The following is a 19,241-nucleotide window of genomic DNA, read 5'->3' as shown; positions in this document are numbered from 1 at the left end:
AATAGAGTTAAGAAAATATTTACTAAGTAAAACAACAACAAAAAAGTAACGATAAAACAACAATACAGAGGCTGTATACAGGGGGTACCAGTACCGAGTCAATGCTAGTTAAGGTAATTCATACATGTAGGTATGGGGAAAGTGACTATGCATTGACAATAAACAGCGAGTAACAGCACTATACAAATAAAGGGGAGGCGGTCATGCGTGTTTGCGTTTGTGTGTGTGTTTGTTGTCTCGTGTGGCTGAGGAAGAGAAGGCTGACAAATGAAACAGTCTGACTGCTCAATATTCTATTTTATCCGTGGTTATCACCACCACTGGGCTCTCTCTCTCTCGCCTCCTCTCTGTGTGGCCTAGTTTCAATCTCACGCTCCCGCTCACTTTCACAATCCCTCAACAGGGAAGGAAATTAAGCATCTGATCAGATCCAGCTGACAAGGCATCCTCATTTCTGACCAGAGTGGACACTATACATCTCTGTTATGCTTCATACTGATGGAAGACACATGAACACACATGGAAGTGCAGAGAGGCCATATGAATAGAAAAAAAGAGTATCATCTCGTTATGTTGAGATCGTTACTTATCTGATGATTACGACATAAGTTGTTTTTCCAGAGATCAGAAGATCATTCTCTCACGATCATGGCATAACAAATAAAATGTTGAGATCGCGAGATAAACTCTATAAATAGGAGTGGACGTATTGACGATATATTGACAGTATGGCGGAGGAGGCAGAGCCCACGGTGGATCAGCGCATATGTTTTGATTGATTGTTACACTAAAGTATGGTACATTTCATGCTGTCATTCTTTCATTTTTGTTTGGAGCTCATTATCAGCTTATAAATTAGAATGGTAACAAGCTAAATGTCCCTTAACTTGAGCTAAGAGCTCACGGGGCATCTAAGCCCTCACGGGGTATTTAAGCCCTGAACAATGCCTGACAGGCAAACCTGTCTCCCGGGCTGTGTGCTACCCCCAAGACCACAGCCAATTGCATGTGAGCAACAACGCAGCTAACTTGGCTAGTCTTATGAGCGAGCGAGCTAGTTAGCTAGGTAGTCTTGTTAGCTAGCTAACTTGTTATCTATGCTGGTTGTTAGCTAGCATAACTGACGTGTATAATTGTAAGGGACACTTCATGTTTTATGGATAATATTTACATTTACAGAGTGGGTGAGCTCCATTCTTGACAGGCTGATCACATTCAATAGCAGCCTCAGAGGCTGGGCTCCCGAGTGGCACAGCGGTCTAAGGCACTGCATCTCAGTGCTTGAGGTGTTACTACAGACACCCTGGTTAGAATCCAGGCTGTATCACAACTGGCTGTGATTGGGAGTCCCATAGGGCGGCGCACAATTGGCATTGTCTGTATTTAGCCGGTGGAGGCCATCATTGTAAATAAAATAAGAATTTAACCGACTTGCCTAGTTAAATAAAGGTAACAACAACGACAAAAAGAGGCTGTCTTCAAGGAGCCTTACATATGAAACATCTTACAAAGCAGCATTTTGATTTATCAGCCTCTGAGGCTGCTATTGAATCTGATCAGCCTGACAGGAAGAGCTCAACCCTTGGATCAGATATGCATCTACCAAACAGCCTACAACAGCCTACAAGGCACCTACCTTATTTCTAAGCCTCTGAGGCAGAAATTGAATCTGATCAGCCAGTCAGATTAGTTAGTCCAGCTAACAAGACTACCTAACTAACTCACAAGACAAGACAAATTAGCAGTGTTGTTCCATGCATGAGATTGGCTGTGGTCTTGGGGGTGGCAAGCAGCCTGGGAGACAGTGCAGCCTGTCAGGCATCAACAAGCACATTGCGATCAACGCAGTCACAGGGCTCCTTGATGAGGTGGTTGTCGTGAACAAATGAATGAGTGGTACTTTTGATTATCTTGTGATCTCAACAAAACTTTTGTTATGTCGGGATTAGGAGATAAATAGGTTGCGATCTCGACATAACGAGGGAATCATTTTTGTTCATTCATATGTCCTCTCTGGACTAAATATATGAGGGATTGGGCTTTCAGAGTCTGAGTTGAGTCCACCGGTCAGTCAGACGCACGCTGGCCAGAGTAGCCGAGCTGATGAGTAATTGATTTTGGTCGAGATCAAATTAAAGCAACGAGACTTTAATTAAAGTTGCAAAAACACATTGTCCTTGCTCTGGGGCTTGGAGGACCGTGGTCAGAGCCAGACTGCTGTTATGTTCAGACAGACATGCTCCGCTCCTGAATACAAACATGAACATGGCTTGCATCCCAAATAGCACTCTATTCCTTATGTAGTGCACTGCTTTTGACCATGGCCCATAGGACTTTGTTCAAAAGGTAGTGCACTATATAGGGAATTACGTGCCATTTGGGATATAGCCATGGTTGCCCGATCAAAGCCCTCTCATGCAGGGTTATGTTACATCAGTCGCTGAGTAACCAGCCCAGGAAATGACATGGGAGTTGAGATTTGTGATCCGAGGGGTCAAACGTCCAGATACGGAATACTGGGAGTGTAAAACAGCTTCATCGCACAACACACACGGCTATGATGAGCTCAACCAGGAGGTCAACGTCCAGCTTTAAACCGTGGCTCATATACATAAGTGAAAGCTATGTAAGTTACCCAGACTTTATTAGACATCTGAACAAACACACAAGCAACTGTCATATAACACAGAGGCTTCTTAGACAAACACCGGTCTCTGGGGAAACCTTCCAATACAACACATACTGTAGGTAGGTAATCACAGATCACCGTCTCTTTGTGGAATCTGTGGAGGGAGGGAAGAGGCCCTTACTCTCAAGTCCCCATCCTATCCTCCTCCCATCCCCCTCTCCGTCTCCAGTGTGCCTGGCTGGGCCTCTGTCTGAGCTGAGACGGAGGGGGCTGGTGGGAAAATGGGAATGTGGTGATTAAGAGTGGGCCTATATGACCTCCCAGCTCTAAAAATACACTGTTTACTCAAGACAGTGGCCAAGGAATTCTGGACTAGGCAGAGGGGAGTGCATAAACGTGTTTTGGGGGGAAACCAGAGAGAGAGGACAGGAAGTGCGTGTGTATGTGTGTGTGTGTGTGTGTGTGTGTGAGAGAGAGAGAGAGGGGGAGGGCACGCATGCGTGTACGTGACAATGTGCGTGTGAAGGAAGGGAATGTCTTGAAAGGAGGAAAACAATGCATTTCAGGAGCTTGAATAGAGTGTAAGCTACATTAACAAAGCCTTGATATCTTGGCACTTGAAGCTGCGCTGCCGGTCAACTTAATAAACCTTTCATGGTTAGATTAGTATGGAGAGTTGACATAAGAGCTCCTAGTTCTGTCCGAGTACTGACACACACAGGCGATCACCACACAGATCACATTCAAGGACTTCTTGGAACACACAGATACACACTTCCAAAGACAGTTGTAAACATTGTCTCTTTCAGTCTCTTCCAGCCATCATTGTCTGGCATCCCACACCAAGAGTCATGCTCTTGACAGAGAGAGTGTGTTTCATAGAAGTGAGAAGAAAGAGAGGGACAGAGAGAAAGAAACCGAGAGAGAGAGAGGGGGGAGCTAGCGAGAGCTTCCCTCAGTGGTCCCACTGTGTTCTGCCTCCTGTGTGTCTCCTAGCCTCCCACTCCTCTGTCTGTCCCTGGCCTGCCAACAAGGGGCTCAGTTGAGGCGGGAGAGGGAAGGAGTTGGGAGAAAATAGAGATGATGTGAGACAGATATGGATGCATGGGAGCGAGAGGCTCCTGTCCTGTTTGAGGGGCAGGCAGTAGGCCATGGAGGCATTTCATAAAGGCACCAGCCAGACTGTATGGGTTGGGGTTGTATGACAGGCCTCTGTTAGACATCATGGCCCTGACTGCTGCTGACACTGAGCTTGGCACCACATGCTGGGATGAGGGGGCGACTACAGTCTGTCTAAAGTCTGTCTACTGACGGTCTACTGACGGTCTACTGACGGTCTACTGACGGTCTACTGACTGTCTACTGTCGGTCTACTGACTGTCTACTGTCGGTCTACTGACTGTCTACTGTCGGTCTACTGACGGTCTACTGACGGTCTACTGACGGTCTACTGACGGTCTACTGACGGTCTACTGACTGTCTACTGACGGTCTACTGACGGTCTACTGACGGTCTACTGACGGTCTACTGTCTGTCTACTGTAGGTCTACTGACGGTCTACTGACTGTCTACTGACTGTCTACTGACTGTCTACTGTCGGTCTACTGTCGATCTACCTCCGGTCTACTGTCGGTCTACTGTGTACCAGACAGGCACCATGGGTGAGCTGCCACTCTGGGTTAGTAGGTCAACACAATGGGACACTAACACACAACACCTAACCTAAAATGAACATATGTTGCCCATTTGGGCATATGCCAGCCCTCCCATCCGATCCCACACCTGTCTCCTCTCTCTCTCTCTCTACAGTATCACACCTCAATCAACCTAGCTAACCAGAGGCTTTTGTTCACTTCACACTAGACACTGTGGACGTGAATACACATGTAACTACGCCCACTGAGCTGCTCGGGAGAAGCTCTCTATCCGCAGAACAGAACGTGCTCACAGTGAAGCCTGCAGGGCTCATAATGAGCAATAACGGCTACATGACATGACTAATCATGTTCAAATGAAGGTGCTATAAAGGTTAGTGCACACAGACGGAGGTGTGGGATGACCTGCTGGAACCTATCCTCTCCTATTCCGGATGGACAGAAATCTATGAAGCTCACTTTCAGAATGGCACAAACTCGCAACATCCCTTCAATATCAGAGTGCTTTTCAATACAGACTTACTCTGCTTAGCCTACATTCACTTGTGACTACATTCCCCTAAAAAAACAAATTAAACTGGTCTAATCTGTGCGAATATACCTGAGACTATACGTCACAGTGTCTCCTCCCTGCCTTGTGATGGGCCATTAGATAGGTGTGGCCCAGTGGCCATGTAATGGTCGTGTAGCACAGCACCTAATTCTTAGTGTGATGATTATAGTCAGTAAGTTATTTGACACACTCCCTCTAGCGCCAGCAGTAAATCACCTGTGTGACAGCTCTGAGGCCTCCCGGCCTTCTCTGCTCTGTGGAGGTGGCAGCACACACACACACACGCTTGTGACAGCCTCGCCCCTCCAGGGTGTGTTCCTGAAGTGAGATTGAGTCACCTCGCTCACCCTGTCCTCCCTCCCTCCCTCGCTCCCTCAGGAGGCTGCATGTCCCGTCTGACTTGAGGCTTCAGAGAGCCTCAACTCACCGCTCCCTCAGCGCCCCCACCCTCAGCCCTCCTCCCTTTCCTGTTTGAGTTGTCCTCTGGTAGCGAGTTGTGACATTATCAGGCATGTATACTGTTCATCAGCTGCGTTATATAATTCTAGGGATTTTCACTCCACGCTGTCTGTGCTCTGAGAGGACTGAGACTGAGATTGCCTGGGAGTGAGGTGGGAGAGGGGAGGGGGTAGATACGGATATGATGCCTGACTGATATTGTGATGCAGGCCTGAGATCACTCATCTCCCCCTCCACCACCACCATTCCACACTCACGTCACGTCTTGGCTCCCAAGTGGTGCAGCGGTCTAAGGCACTGCATCACAGTGCTAGAGGCATCACTACAAACCCTGGTTTGTATCATAACTGGCCGTGACTGGGAGTCCATGAGGCGGAGCACAATTGGCCCAGCGTCATCTGGGTTAGGGTTTGGCCGTCATTGTCATTGCCTTGTTAAATAAAGGTTAAATAAATACAAAGTAAAATAAAGACTGCCATGACCACTGCTGCTGGTGGAGGTCAAGTGGTCTCTGTGTGTGTGTGTGTGTGTGTGTGTGTGTGTGTGTGTGTGTGTGTGTATCTGTCTTATCTTGAACCCGGGTGTGAGAGTCCCCCTGTCTCATGCTGACAGATGGCCTGCGAATCTGGTAGTGGTATTGGCGCGTCCTACAGATATAGAATCTTAATTTGATCACCCTGTTGCATGAGAACTTGTAGTGTATTTGAGGTTTAAAAGGCTTCTGAAGTTTGTCATTTCCACTTGATTTTCCCTCATGAAAAATGCATCAACCTCTACAAAAATGACCATTATTTATAATCCACATAATAATTCACATTTCTTGTTGCTGCAGGATAATTTTTCTGTTGTAGCAAATTTGCTCAAAGTAAGATCCTACGTGTACTTCTGTGTGTGTGTTCGTGTGTGGTCAGGCATACTATGACTCTCACAAACTTTTACAGATGCACAATCGAGAGCATCCTGTCGGGCTCTATCACCGCCTGGTACGGCAACTACTCCGCCCACAACCGTAAGCCTCTCCAGAGGGTCGTGAAGTCCGCACAACGCATCACTGAGGGCAAACTACCTGCCCTCCAGGACACCTACACCACCCGATGTCACAGGAAGGTCAAAAAGATCATCAAGGAGAACAACCACCCGAGCCACTGCCTGTTCACCCCGCTATCATCCAGAAGACGAGGTCAGTACAGGTGCATCAAAGCTGGGACCGAGAGACTGAAAAACAGATTCTATCTCAAGGCCACACTTGTGTGTATAAGGTAGTTGTGAAATTGTTAGATTACTTGTTAGATATTACTGCACGGTCGGAACTAAAAGCACAAGCATTTCGCAACACTCGCATGAACATCTGCTAACCATGTGTATGTGACCAATAACATTTGATTTGATTTGAGAAACCCCATGAACCAAGCTCTGGAGAGGGAAGCAAACGATAAAGAGATTGGGTACTAATGATGTCCGTGCTTGGTGACACATCATTTACACAGAATCACACACGAACATCAAGAGCTATAGAGGAACTTCTGGTGTAAACGTTCTGTAAAACTGGAACACTGACTTCCTGAAAGCAGCACAACGTGTGTTCACTCAGGCGTACACAAACAAACACACACACACACACACACACACACAACTTACCCGTTTGTCCCATTGGCTGTGCGAGTCGGCTGAGAGAGAGTCACCTCAAGTGGACCCTGTGAAGAAAAGCAACAACTTAACCCAGCTAGCACATTTGGTTCCTTGAATGTTGTGGACATGTACGTTTTTGGTTTCCCATTGGTTCTGGGAATGAAGCTATACATATCCTGACCGGTAAAACGTTCTGAGAACAGAAGTGAACATTTCGCCTGTTCTGGGAACATTCATATTTAGGTTGAAGGGAGGTTCTGAGAAGGTTTTACTATGGTTCCCTGAGAGGTTGTATTAATGTTCTGAGAACGGAAATTATAGGTTATTTGAAGGTAATAAAAGTACGGTTCTGAGAACATGTTTCAATAAGACTTTTAATAACATTGTTAGCTTAGTTGAACTGTTTTCAACTCCAAGCACAGATCAAAATGAATTTGCTTAGGCATTAATCATGTAAACACGTGTCTTTTTTGTATTTATCGTGGCACATCAGTGAGATTTGAATCTATGACCTTTTGTTCTTAATCCATGGAATTAGTCCACTGGGCCCCCAGGATGGAGCTAGCATGCCATGTTTTTGAATTCATACAAAGCTGTTAAGTTTAGTCTATTCAAACAGACTCCATTTCAAAGGAAACAGGCGCTCATTAACATCAGGTGTGGCCAATTAGTGGGTGCAACCAACACAGCTGAACACGCTTAACAAGACAGAGGATAGAGATAGTTTTGTTGATGCTCAGAACATAATCATTTACTTCAATAACATTATTAGAAAGTTCTCTGAACGTTACTACAGTTTTCTTGTGGTTTTTTATGGATCTTGTTTTTATGTTCTCTGATCTATTTGAGAACATGGCTTTAAATAGAACCATGATTTCTCATGTAGGAAACGTTATGCTGAAACTACTGAAAATCCCAGAGAAGAATGTTGTTTCTAAACATATTCAGAACAATGTAAGCATATGACTTTAAATGGAACCACGATGGAAACCTTTAGGAAACATTATGCTGAAGTACTGAAATTCTCACAGAAGAACATTGTTTCTTAATGTTCTCTGAACTATCTGAGAATATTCCCAATTGTTAAACCAGTTGGAGAACGTTCCTAGAATATTACCAAAATGTAATATTTGAACTTTTAGGAAACGTTCTGTTCAAGTTGTGTAAATGAGCTTAGAATGTTTCAAAGCCAAGCAACTATCCTGCACCATTCCCAGGAGGTTTTGGGAAGGTAGTGTGTAAAATAACCATAGGACCAACACCCTCTCACCAAGATCTAAGAAACATATGGTTCTCATAACGTTATGTGCTAGCTGGGAAGAGTCTGCATTCTGATTACAACATACATGAGTAATGAGGGGTGATCTGAGAGAGCTATGGGCCAATCAGTTCAAGGTAGACAACCCTGTCGATATTTGCTGTAGGCTAGTTAATGTGCTATGACAGTTAGCATGGTAGGTTCCCGGGCAGTCTAGATGGGGTGATTTCCCCCCTGAAGGTTTGCCCCCCAGCCAACCCTGTGTGTTACAGTATAGCATTCTGCCTGCCTTTCCTGGCAGCCACACCAGGCACATAGCTGCTCTGTTCTTGTAATGGTTGGCTTTCACATCCAAGGGTGAGATGGTTGGGAGAAATATGGCATTCAAAACAGGCTCATTTAACATAAGAACCAGGAACAGAGGATTATGTTGTGCTTTAGCTCAACACACACCCCCACGCCCTTTTATTCACATCCAGTCGTTTCTGTGAAAAAGGCAAATAACATCAAATATTTGTGGTCAGTCGCACTCCTATCTCACATAGCTGTCTCTGTCTATAAACACACACACATGACAAAATGATATATTCAAGTCCCATAAGACTAATGTTGGTACAGTGTCAAAATAAACAAACAGAAATCAATCCCTTCTTTTTCTTAGCAGACACTTCTAGCCAGAGCACTTGAACCTTTAGGTCACTAGACCAACCAAGGCTGTAACACCGTATAGCCTACCCTCACATGCTGCTGGCACTCCTCTTTCAGAGAGAGACAGAGAGACAGAGAGAGAGAGAGAGAGAGAGAGAGAGAGAGAGAGAGAGAGAGAGAGAGAGAGAGAGTGAGAGAGAGAGGCCAGACCAGGGAGACAAACAGACTAGGCCCATAAATGAGGGTGTAGAGACAGACTCCCGTTTCTACTTTAACTGCACTGATGACTAAGCAGAGGGCTTTTTTTCATTTCCTGGAAAATCACAATGAGGGGCCAACATCATTTCAGTGTACAGTACTTTTCCTCTTAAACAGCCATCTATCTCCACCCCTCTCTCTGCCGCACACTGAGCGATGTGTCAACTGAATACACGGAGCCCCTGCTAGCAGTCAAGTTAAATCAATTTTCACGGTGGAACAGTGAACTTTTTATTCCGGGACGCCCTGTGAAGTAGCCAGTGGCTGAAAAGGAGATTTCCTTTTACTGCCTATGGGCCCTTAGGAATCCTAGCCTGGCCTTGGAAAACCTCATCAGAGCTAGCCTGTGATCCAGTTGGCCCGTGTCTGTGATGCGCTGTGTGTTTCTGTGGCCTGTGTTGTTGTCTCTGAGGAAACACAGCCTTAAGGGAGGCCCTGCGGCGGCCCAGCCCGGGGTTCTGGCCTACCTGAAACACTATCCAGGTCAGCTCTGGGCCCCTCGCTGTTCAAACACCACATGTTACTGCTGGGTCTGCTAAGTTTAGGACTCTGCCTCCGCAAAGTGCTTCAGAAAGTTAAAAACAAAAATGGGAAAAGAAAAATCCAACTACTAATTTACAGTACGAGGGTAGACGCCGGGCGGAGGGCCCGAGGTCAAATGAAAGGATAAGAAGAAGGTGTGAGTAATGTGACTGAGTTCAAGTTTAACCCAGGAACAGGTATTGTAAATGTCAGACGAGCCCGATAGGAATGACTGAATGGTGTCGTAAAGCAATTTGTGAATGAGGCTCGAGCGGGCTGTGGCCCTCCCCTGCTCCTGGCTCTGCTTGGCCCTCGTCGACCCTCAACCGTCTGGCCAAGTCCCGTTCTCTAGACATTGGCTCACACCAGACACAGCCTGAGTTTGCCATGTCTGACTGAGAGAAAACTGGTGACGGAAATGATAGATGTCACTGTTTGCCATATGGCAATTCTGCTTATAAATCCAATAAATAAATCCTCCCCGGTCTTATTGTGAGTAGGTACTCTCTACGAAAAGGTACTCTCTACGATCTCCCCCGTCTGTGTATCTAGGCCCAAGATTCCCAAACTTTTTCACTCACACTTATTTCCTGCTATTCTACACATTTTGTCATGGGTGGCAGAGAAAATGTTGCCATTTTAAAGCTCATTTTCTTGTAATTCTATACGTTCCCTTGTCTAATGTGTATTTGTGTGACATTTGAGTGACTCAAACATTACAAGAAAGTCTATGGGCTCGTTGATCTGGACAAGTGATAAATATCTCTGTAATGACAAGAGGAAAACTGATGATGTACTACCCAATTTTGTGCATTCCACTATCACAACTTTCCACTATCCCCCCCCCCCCCCTCCAGGTTTGTGAACTCTTTAAATGCATAGTCCCAAAGATGATAGAAGGAAAAAAAGAAGGAGAGAATGCCGTGCTATTCAGAAGTCCGGAGGAGTCGATCTCGCTGTAGAGTAGACCGAGTGGAAGAGAGGGCAGGCAGGGGATGAATCATACGGACTGGAGCGGGGGCCCGGGAAGGAGGGAGGGAGAGATGTCGTGATGTATTCGTTCCGCGGCTCACTTCCGCTCTCCTCTGGCCCCCCTCCACCACCACCACCCTCTCCTCCCTCCTCCTCCCCCTGCCTGGCCCTGCAGCTCTCCTGGGAGGCTGAGTAACCAGGATGAAATGCTCGGGCTCTGACAACGCCAGCCTGAGGACCAGATGTGTGGCCTGAAGGAGGTGAGGCCGCGACGCAACGGAAACCAAATATAAACCAGTGTACCGTAACACCTCTGAAGACTCTTTATTTAAAAAAAGAGGGGAGGCCAGAGGCATCGGCGTTAGCCGGTTAACGGGACCCACTTTCGTGCAAGCCACGACTGGACCTGCTTCTTCCCGGTAATGCTGGCAGCTGTCGTAGACAGGCACATTGCCGGGTGGCAAACATAACTAGGGCTAACTTCACATTGCATCTAGCAGAATGCTGAGATTTAAGTGGAAACATGGAAGGGAGAAAGAATGACGGATGTCCTCTCCTAAAATTAGTGCCCTGGCTATCTCAACACTGAAGGCATTCAGCTCAGCCTGCCTGACTGTTTGGGCAGCTGTTGGGAGAGCAATTTCTTTGAATCCGGATTGTAAACATGCAGGGGAAAGGTTCTGAACTGGCCCAGGCAGTGACCGCTCTGCCAGCCAAGCCTGCACAAGCGTCAAAAAACTGCCTCCTGCCTCCAACTACAGCTGGAGCACAGGCCGGCCACAGAGCGTCACTCCAGGGTTTTAGTATTACGGCTGTTACTCTTCACAACCCTTCTTGGCACCGCAGGGGAAAAGGTCGACGTAGAAGTTGGTGGTGAAGATGTTGGATGGGATGTATCTGGAGCGGAGGGGAGACTCCTCACTCCTCCACCAGGCCTGTGGGTAGCTGTGGTCATCCCTGGCAGCAGCAGGGGCCATTTAGCTAACAAGCTTTTACAGAGAAAACGTTCCAACACACACACACAGAGGGAGGAGGGCTGGGAGGTCTGACCTACTGCCTCAAAGTGTGGCTTGTCCAACGCTGAACGTAACTGAGGCCACTATGTAAACAGTGGAACTTCCCTGTAGGGCTTTCCCAGGACCAGGACTCATCTACGACACTCACCTTCCGACCCCACCCCCAAAACCACCACTGACACCATGGAAAGACAAATATTACAGTTCAAAAATCCTTTGATTTTCCTTGGGATGGACGGCCTTCGGAGTCTGTGCTGTAATGGTGCATTCTTAGTCTGGGTCAGCCGAGGTCTAATGGTTGGCTCAGCAGGTAGTATTGACTGGTCGTATCTATATCCAGCACACATCAGTGAGAGGGGTCAGGCCGGGAGGAAACAGGATTAGCAGTAGGCAGGAAATCAATCATCAATATTTTCTCGGGAGTTGTGTCCGGTTATAGTTAAGAAGCTGATACAATCTCAAGTGGGAGGTGAGGCCTACTGTTTGTAGAAGGGATGTTCTTTAGCGGTTACTCTCTTTGTGCTCTTTTGGGAAAGGAAGTGTGCAGCACACTATTGGGTAAATCCATATTAATTCATTTCAAAAGCTAACAGGGTTGTCAAACCCTAAGAATTTATTGCGCAAAAATGTTTTGAATAGAAATTGATATTTCACAAAAAAATCTTTACACGTCAATTATCTAAAAAAACGCGGAAAATCCGATTTTGTTCATACGCTGTAGCTTAGACCCTACTTCAGATCCTCTGAGGTGTTTGTGTTGTGCCGCCGTCGGTTGAGACACAACATGCTGTTGAATACAGGGTGGGTGTCATTTCAATCCTAGAAATATAATTCATAGAATGGACCTATCCCTTCAGACTAGCTCTAGCTGGTATACCATTAAAATGTCAATTCAATTGCAATTTTAAGATCTAATTCCTACCACAAAGATGGCCGCCGGTCCACCCACCGTCGAATGTCAACTGGTCATGTCTGTATTATTATCTATCCTTCAATGAGTTCAATAGATTTCCTATGGAGGAATGACAGTAGCCTAAAATGTAAAACAACATATTCCCACTCAAGTCAACATTCTCTGATATGTGGACCTCCAACCATCTTTATGGTATTATCTGAAAGTCTAAATATCTATTTAATTCTCCTTTTAGTACATTATCAGACAAAACATGACACCCACCTGTATTCAAGAGCATGTTGTGTCTCAACCAATGGCGGGCACAACACCAAAACCTTGGATTATGTAAAATAGGGTCTAAACTACAACATAGGTGAATATGTCATTAAAAAATGTTTTTTTTAAATTATAAAACAGTTTGACCACCCTGTTTGTAAGCTTTTAAATGATATCTCAACCATTGATCTTTGCCAGTGCTGAAGACATGTCTCATGGTATGCAGGGGTATGCAAAATAAGTCAACTTTATCTCTTGAAGGTTTTGGCATTCAGCTCCAAAAAGGTTGCGTTCAAATCAACAAAAAGTGATTTACCCCACTGTAAGTCACAATGAGGTAATGACAGAGAGAAGACATGATTGCGAGGCTAAAAGGGGTGGTGACAGTTTTTGGCCTGGATATGCATGGCTAGGTTAGATGGGGAGGTTGAGCACAGGAGGTTGGTGTCCCCTTAATTGGGGAGGACAGGCTTGTGGAAATGGCTGGAGCGGAATAGGTGGAATGGTATCAAACACATGGGTTCTGTGTGATGAATGCCATTCCATTAGCTCCCTTCCAGCCATTATGAGCCGTCCTCCCCTCAGCAGCCTCCACTGCTGTGGAGAGGGTCTTACTTTAAGCCCATCAAGCTGCATTAACTGAGACATACTACAATAGCCCTGCATTGATTGAGGAAATGGACCATGGATGGAGGTTGTTTTTTTTTTAGCTATCACTGCCAGACAGATGGTGCATAATGATCAAGACATGGGATGTTTGCCAAGAACAACTCTCCAGTACGGACACCTCTCTGGATCCCCCTGAGCACCAGATGTTCCTCTTATCTCCGGACCAGACCCGTCTGTTAGTGCCGATGGACTGATGGGAAGAGACCTGCCTATCCATCGCAACTCAAGACCATTTCCATTAAAGAAAAGTATCTCCCTCCAGTTTCTAAAACATACGTGTGTAACAGCTGGCAGACAGAACGGATGATAGGAATGGATATAGACTATCACTCATAACATCTTCAGGAGGGGAACAGGAGGGGAGAGTGGACTATTCGGCTGGATGGGCGCTTCATGTTCTCGTTGTGGAAGAAGACCTGCTGCCCAAGTCAAGCTAAGCACTGCAAGCAATAAAGAAAATAGGACTGAAAGCTTAACATGAAGAAATATTGAATTAGGCCTACAACTAGAGGGCTTGCTCAGCAGCCGTCAGTCATATTGACTTTGACGATGATTTCTCGGCAAAGCTCCTTTTTTTAAATGGACTTGTGAGGAGGGCGCAGTACATTGTGTCCTAGAGTGACGTAAAGAGGTTACCTCAATACAGGGCAACAATGACCCCACACAAAGCTGAACTCTCTGTGCCCGATTATGTGACTGACATTACAGAGAAGACAAGGCCACAGTCTTGTTTGCCATACAGTGGACAGAGGCCACAGGATCGATTCCATTTAACACGGGGCTTTATTGGTTGCATCACACTGCGTGAGATTTCTCAATGTGGCCCAGGCCTCAAAGAACAGGCCAGACACAGGGATCAACACACATTCTGTCTGTCTGTGTGCCCTGGAACTGTATTTTATCGTCGTGGAGGGAGCAGGTCACATGAATGACCTGACACGATCCCTGTATCCTGGAAAAGGAATCAGTCAGGTCAGCATGATGGCAGTGGTACCACTTCAAAACTGTAAATATGGGCTCTGTGACAAAGCTGATCTAACACAACCTCTAGTCTAGGCCTATCTTTGTGCACATAGACCTGCTCCTTCCTGCCTATGTCTGCATGTTACCATGTGTATCAATCTGGGATAGGATTCTAAAGTGGAATATGGTTATTTTTTGTTGTTGCATGGATAGACCTTTCCCTGGCCCAACTTCGTTGTCCTGCTGCTGAATCCATAGCCAGCAGTGAGTGTATTCATGAGCTGGTGTTCAGGGCAAAATCAGGAAGGTGGGTAACTTGGGTGACAAGGAGTAATGTAGCCAGCTATACCTCTCTGTGGTGAGGAATGACATTGGTTCATCAATTTATAGCTGCCACTTACTTGTGTGTTTCCCTTCAAAGCAAGCTGCACCATGAGTTATGCTGGCTACGTAGCCTATTCTTAGTTATAACTATGTTATAACATGTACATGTGTCATAGCAAGCAATCAGACTCCAATACAATTTCTACTTTGTGTACTCTCAAACGTGTTCCATACAGGTTAAATGCTTGGTTACTTTTTCTAAACATGTAGCGTCAGCTTTTATGTCCCCCTATGTAGCAAAATCCCAACTGACTGACATATTGGCTGTTCTTTAGTAGTCAGGACGATGAGAATAACATAGGCTGTGCATAGATGCGTATGACAAGTCTTAACAACGCCGCATAACTGCATCATAGGGGAGGAGTGGGCAGACAAATCATATTAACATGGTAATACTAATAATGCATGCAGATAAGGTTCCTTACACGTCCGTTGCGAGTCAGATCCTCCTTGTTGCGCAACTCAAACGATTCTTCCTCCTCTTTCTCCCCATAGTCCCGTCCGAGCAAATTGAAACCCTGCCTGCAGCACAGAAACCAACAAAATCCTTGCACAGGCATTCAAATCGGGTAAAATCAGGTGTTTTCGACTACTCTTGTCGTAAAGTCAACATTCAACGTCTAGTCTCTGGGGGTTACGCGTGTACCTCTCACAGTACGTAACTAAATCCAGAGTCGCGTGAGGATAACATCCAAGTTGAAAGAATTCTCTCCATAGACTTCCAGAGGGAATGTGACAAACAGACACAAACGCCAAGAGGACAGTCCAACACTAGCCTATAGAAGGAACATAGAAGCTATCGAAGAGTTCAACCTGGTGAAAATTAGTCTGAAAGTTGTGTCAAATCTGTCCTTCCAAAAGGTGATGCCTAGTCCCGAGACCTTGCTCGTATCTGAAGTCGTTGCACAAGTTATCACACGCTAACTAAAATACCAATATGTCTACTTTCACGCCTAAATGCCACTACTGGCTGACAAAACCGTGAATATTGTAAATAAGAGCCGTCTAAAGAAATCAATATGAAGAGCGAAATTCGTGTGGCCTGCTGCTATTCACATACTACAGTGTAGTAGCTAAACTTAAGGTTAGGCAGGCGATTACGACTGACTTGACTTGAGTTTGAACAAAAGCGTGCCAGAGATCAGCCAGCCTTGAATGGGCGGGTCGAGCCGGCCCCTCTTGTCGAATGCGAAATATAACTGGCTGGACTATAACACGCCCAGAAAAGGCAAGCCCATCTTACACGCCCCCTCTTCCCACAGACGATTGCGTCATATGCCTCTTTGATGACCTACCACTTTAGCATCCTTGCCCGTCATTCTTGAGAAGATATGGTTTCTTACCACGTCTACTTCATGTTTGTGTGAAGGCTACTGTAAATACCGTGTTGGTAGGCCTAAGCCAGTACTTTTGTAATTGTGTATTTTCTGGCAGTTTTTCCTGGTTTATTTAGCGTGTGTGTGTTGTGCGTGCGAGTGTGTGCCGGTTAATACAGGCATTTGACCTCGGAAACACAAGAAATGCCTCAATAGAAAGCAGATAGACTCTCCCTTTATTCTCTATTCCAGTAAACTCCCTTCAATGACTTCACAGGCAGTTATGGTGATCACTGATCACTAATAGACAGAGCTCTTCTTCCCAAATGTTGTTAACAGATAAGCCTGTCTGTGACTTAGTTCGGGTTTGCACAACAAGAAATAACTTTTCTCTACATGTGATATCAGATTGAACTCCAACCACTGTATTACTTTGTGGTTGGAACTTCTTAAGACTTGATCAGATCATATCTAGATGTGTTTTTAGCCAATATAAATTTGTCAAATTATACTTGTTGTTTTGTTCCAGAGAATGAATATTGATCAGTAATTACCAGAATATATAGCTTTGACACTAGACTAATATACTAGACTAGTGTATGAAATTTGCTTTGAGAGCAATTCAGGAGAACTAGAAAACAACCAACACCTCAAAACTTCTATCCACATTCCCCTGACTTATAACCTCTTAAAATGGTCCACTCGCACACTGTCATGAAGACGGCGCGACATTGCCTCTCCCCCCTCAGGATTTGGCTTGGGACCTCAAATCCTCAAAAAGAGTATCTTGACTGGCTGCATAATTACTTGGTATGGCTCCTGCACCGCCCTTGATCACATGGTGCTACAGAGGGTGGTGTGGAGAGCCGAGTACATCACTCCCTGCCATCCAGGACCTCTATACCAGGCGGTGTGAAAGGAAGGAAAATTGTGAAAGACCCCAGCCACCCAAGCCATAGACTGTTCTCTCTGCTTCCGCGCGGCAAGCGGTTCCGGAGAAACAATTATGACAGCAACAGGCTCCTGAACAGCTTCTATCCCCAAGCTATAAGACTGCAAAATAGCTAACAAAATGGCTACACAGACCTTCTGCATTGACCCTTTCATTTTTATTTTTGCACAGACTCTATGCACACTCACAGGACTCTACACACCCACTCACACTGAGACACACACACACACACACACACACACAAACACACACACACTCACATACAATCATTAAATACGCTGCTGCTGCTACTCTGTTTATCATATATCCTGATGCCTAGTCACCTTACCCCGATAAATATCTACCTCTACCACTCCAGTATCCATGCACACTGTAAATATGGTATTGGCACTGACCCTGGAACTGACCCTGTATATAGCTACTGACCCTGAAACTGTCCCTGCATATAGCTACTGATCCTGGAACTGTCCCTGCATATAGCTACTGACCCTGGAACTGACCCAGTATATAGCTACTGACCCTGGAACTGACCCTGTATATAGCTACTGACCCTGGAACTGACCCAGTATATAGCTACTGACCCTGGAACTGACCCAGTATATAGCTACTGACCCTGGAACTGACCCTGTATATAGCTACTGACCCTGGAACTGACCATGTATATAGCTACTGACCCTGGAACTGATCCTGTATATAGCTACTGACCCTGTATATAGCTACTGACCCTGGAACTGACTCTGTAAATAGCTTACTTACTTTTTCGTGTTCTTCTTCTTTCTATTTCTCATGTATTTTTGTCCTACTTTACTTCAATTGATAGTACTACGGATATTGATTACTGTGTTGTTGGGAAAGAGTTTGGAAGAAAGGCATTTCAATGTATTTGTGACAATAAAACTCTTTCTACACTACAACACTCCACCTCTGTCCAACCCAACCTCTAACTCTTATACTGTCCTTCTGACGCCCTCAAACACACACACACACACACACACACACACACACACACACACACACACACACACACACACACACACACACACACACACACACACACACACACACACACACACACACACACACACACACACACACACACACACAGTCCCCAACCCCCCTCCCCCCACCGTCCCCTCTTCCACTTTGCTGAGCACTCTGTAAAGGTGCCGTGGTAGAAGGCAGAGTGACTGGTACTAAATCCAGACATGTGATATCTCTCTAAACCCCTCGGCGCTCACTCTCATTTCTCCCTTAATATCCCTTCATTTCCCCTGCGCTGCTTGGAGTAAACTCCCCCGTGCATTCATGCTCAGCCGGCCTTAACTCATTCTTGACTGAAGGGACATTCAGTAGGGATCGCTGTGTGCTGCAGACTACTAGTCTGTCTGAGGATCATTCCCTGCTGGTTGTGTACGTGCCGCTCTTGGCTCAATCCCTTTAGCATTTCTAAAGCACATGCTTAAGCATTCATGTCTGCATGTACACACACACACACACACACACACACACACACACACACTGTCTCCCCCCATGCTCTGTGAACCCCCCACCTCTTCTGTACCCCATAGCACTGTGAGGGATGAACTCTCATTATTGTGTGCAGCACAGCAGCTCAATAGAAGCCTATGGATGTCCCTGTTCTGCCGAGTGACAGCGCCATGCTGTCATGTACCATAAGTACTCTGCCTGCCTCCCTCCCTCATCCCCGCAGGCCACCCCTAGCCCCAGCACTATGAGGGGGAGAGGAAAGGAGCTGCTCACTGTTTCACAACAACTGTACCATGACACAGGCAGAGCGAGAGAGTGGGGGGGTGGCCTGAGGTGCGGGCGTGAAGTTTTAGTTCTGTTTATATGTATGTGAGTCTCTCTCTCTCTCTCTCTCTCTCTCTCTCTCTCTCTCTCTCTCTCTCTCTCTCTCTCTCATCCTCCCCCATCTCCCAGAACAATACCCCAGAGGCCCAGCACCCACAGACCTGCAGTAACATATGTTTTATTTTTAGAGCTCACTCAGCCCACGCCAATGGGAAAAAAAGAAAGGCCTCTCCCTCCATATGGTTTCTGAGAGTTGAAGTGTCACAGAAAGTGAATGGCTGTTATAACAGTTTTTCTCAATTGCTAAAACACAATTTCTGAAACCTTGCTCCATTTCCTGAAAACATTAAACACAAAACCTCATCTTCAAGCACT

The 19,241-nt window shown here is 45.9% G+C and overlaps 1 protein-coding gene across 3 annotated transcripts in view; it reads right to left on the bottom strand.

The window, feature by feature from the left end:
- The window catches only part of LOC110486280 (unconventional myosin-X), a 46,624-nt gene extending 30,715 nt beyond the window's left edge, over window positions 1-15,909 (bottom strand). The window contains exons 1-2 of one of the 3 annotated variants that reach the window (XM_036940974.1): window positions 15,212-15,909; window positions 6,935-6,990 (exon numbers count right to left, since the gene is read on the bottom strand). In XM_036940974.1, the coding sequence (XP_036796869.1) occupies window positions 6,935-6,990; window positions 15,212-15,346 (191 nt within the window). In that variant the 5' untranslated portion in view covers window positions 15,347-15,909. The remainder of the gene's footprint in view (window positions 1-6,934; window positions 6,991-15,211) is intronic. The other 2 variants (XM_036940973.1, XM_036940975.1) reach the window with 2 other exon arrangements.
- Window positions 15,910-19,241: the final 3,332 nt, after the last annotated feature.

This window comes from Oncorhynchus mykiss, chromosome 13 (assembly GCF_013265735.2).
Source record: "Oncorhynchus mykiss isolate Arlee chromosome 13, USDA_OmykA_1.1, whole genome shotgun sequence".
Classification (NCBI taxonomy): Eukaryota; Metazoa; Chordata; class Actinopteri; order Salmoniformes; family Salmonidae; genus Oncorhynchus; species Oncorhynchus mykiss.
This window is presented reverse-complemented; position numbering and strand designations above follow the sequence as displayed.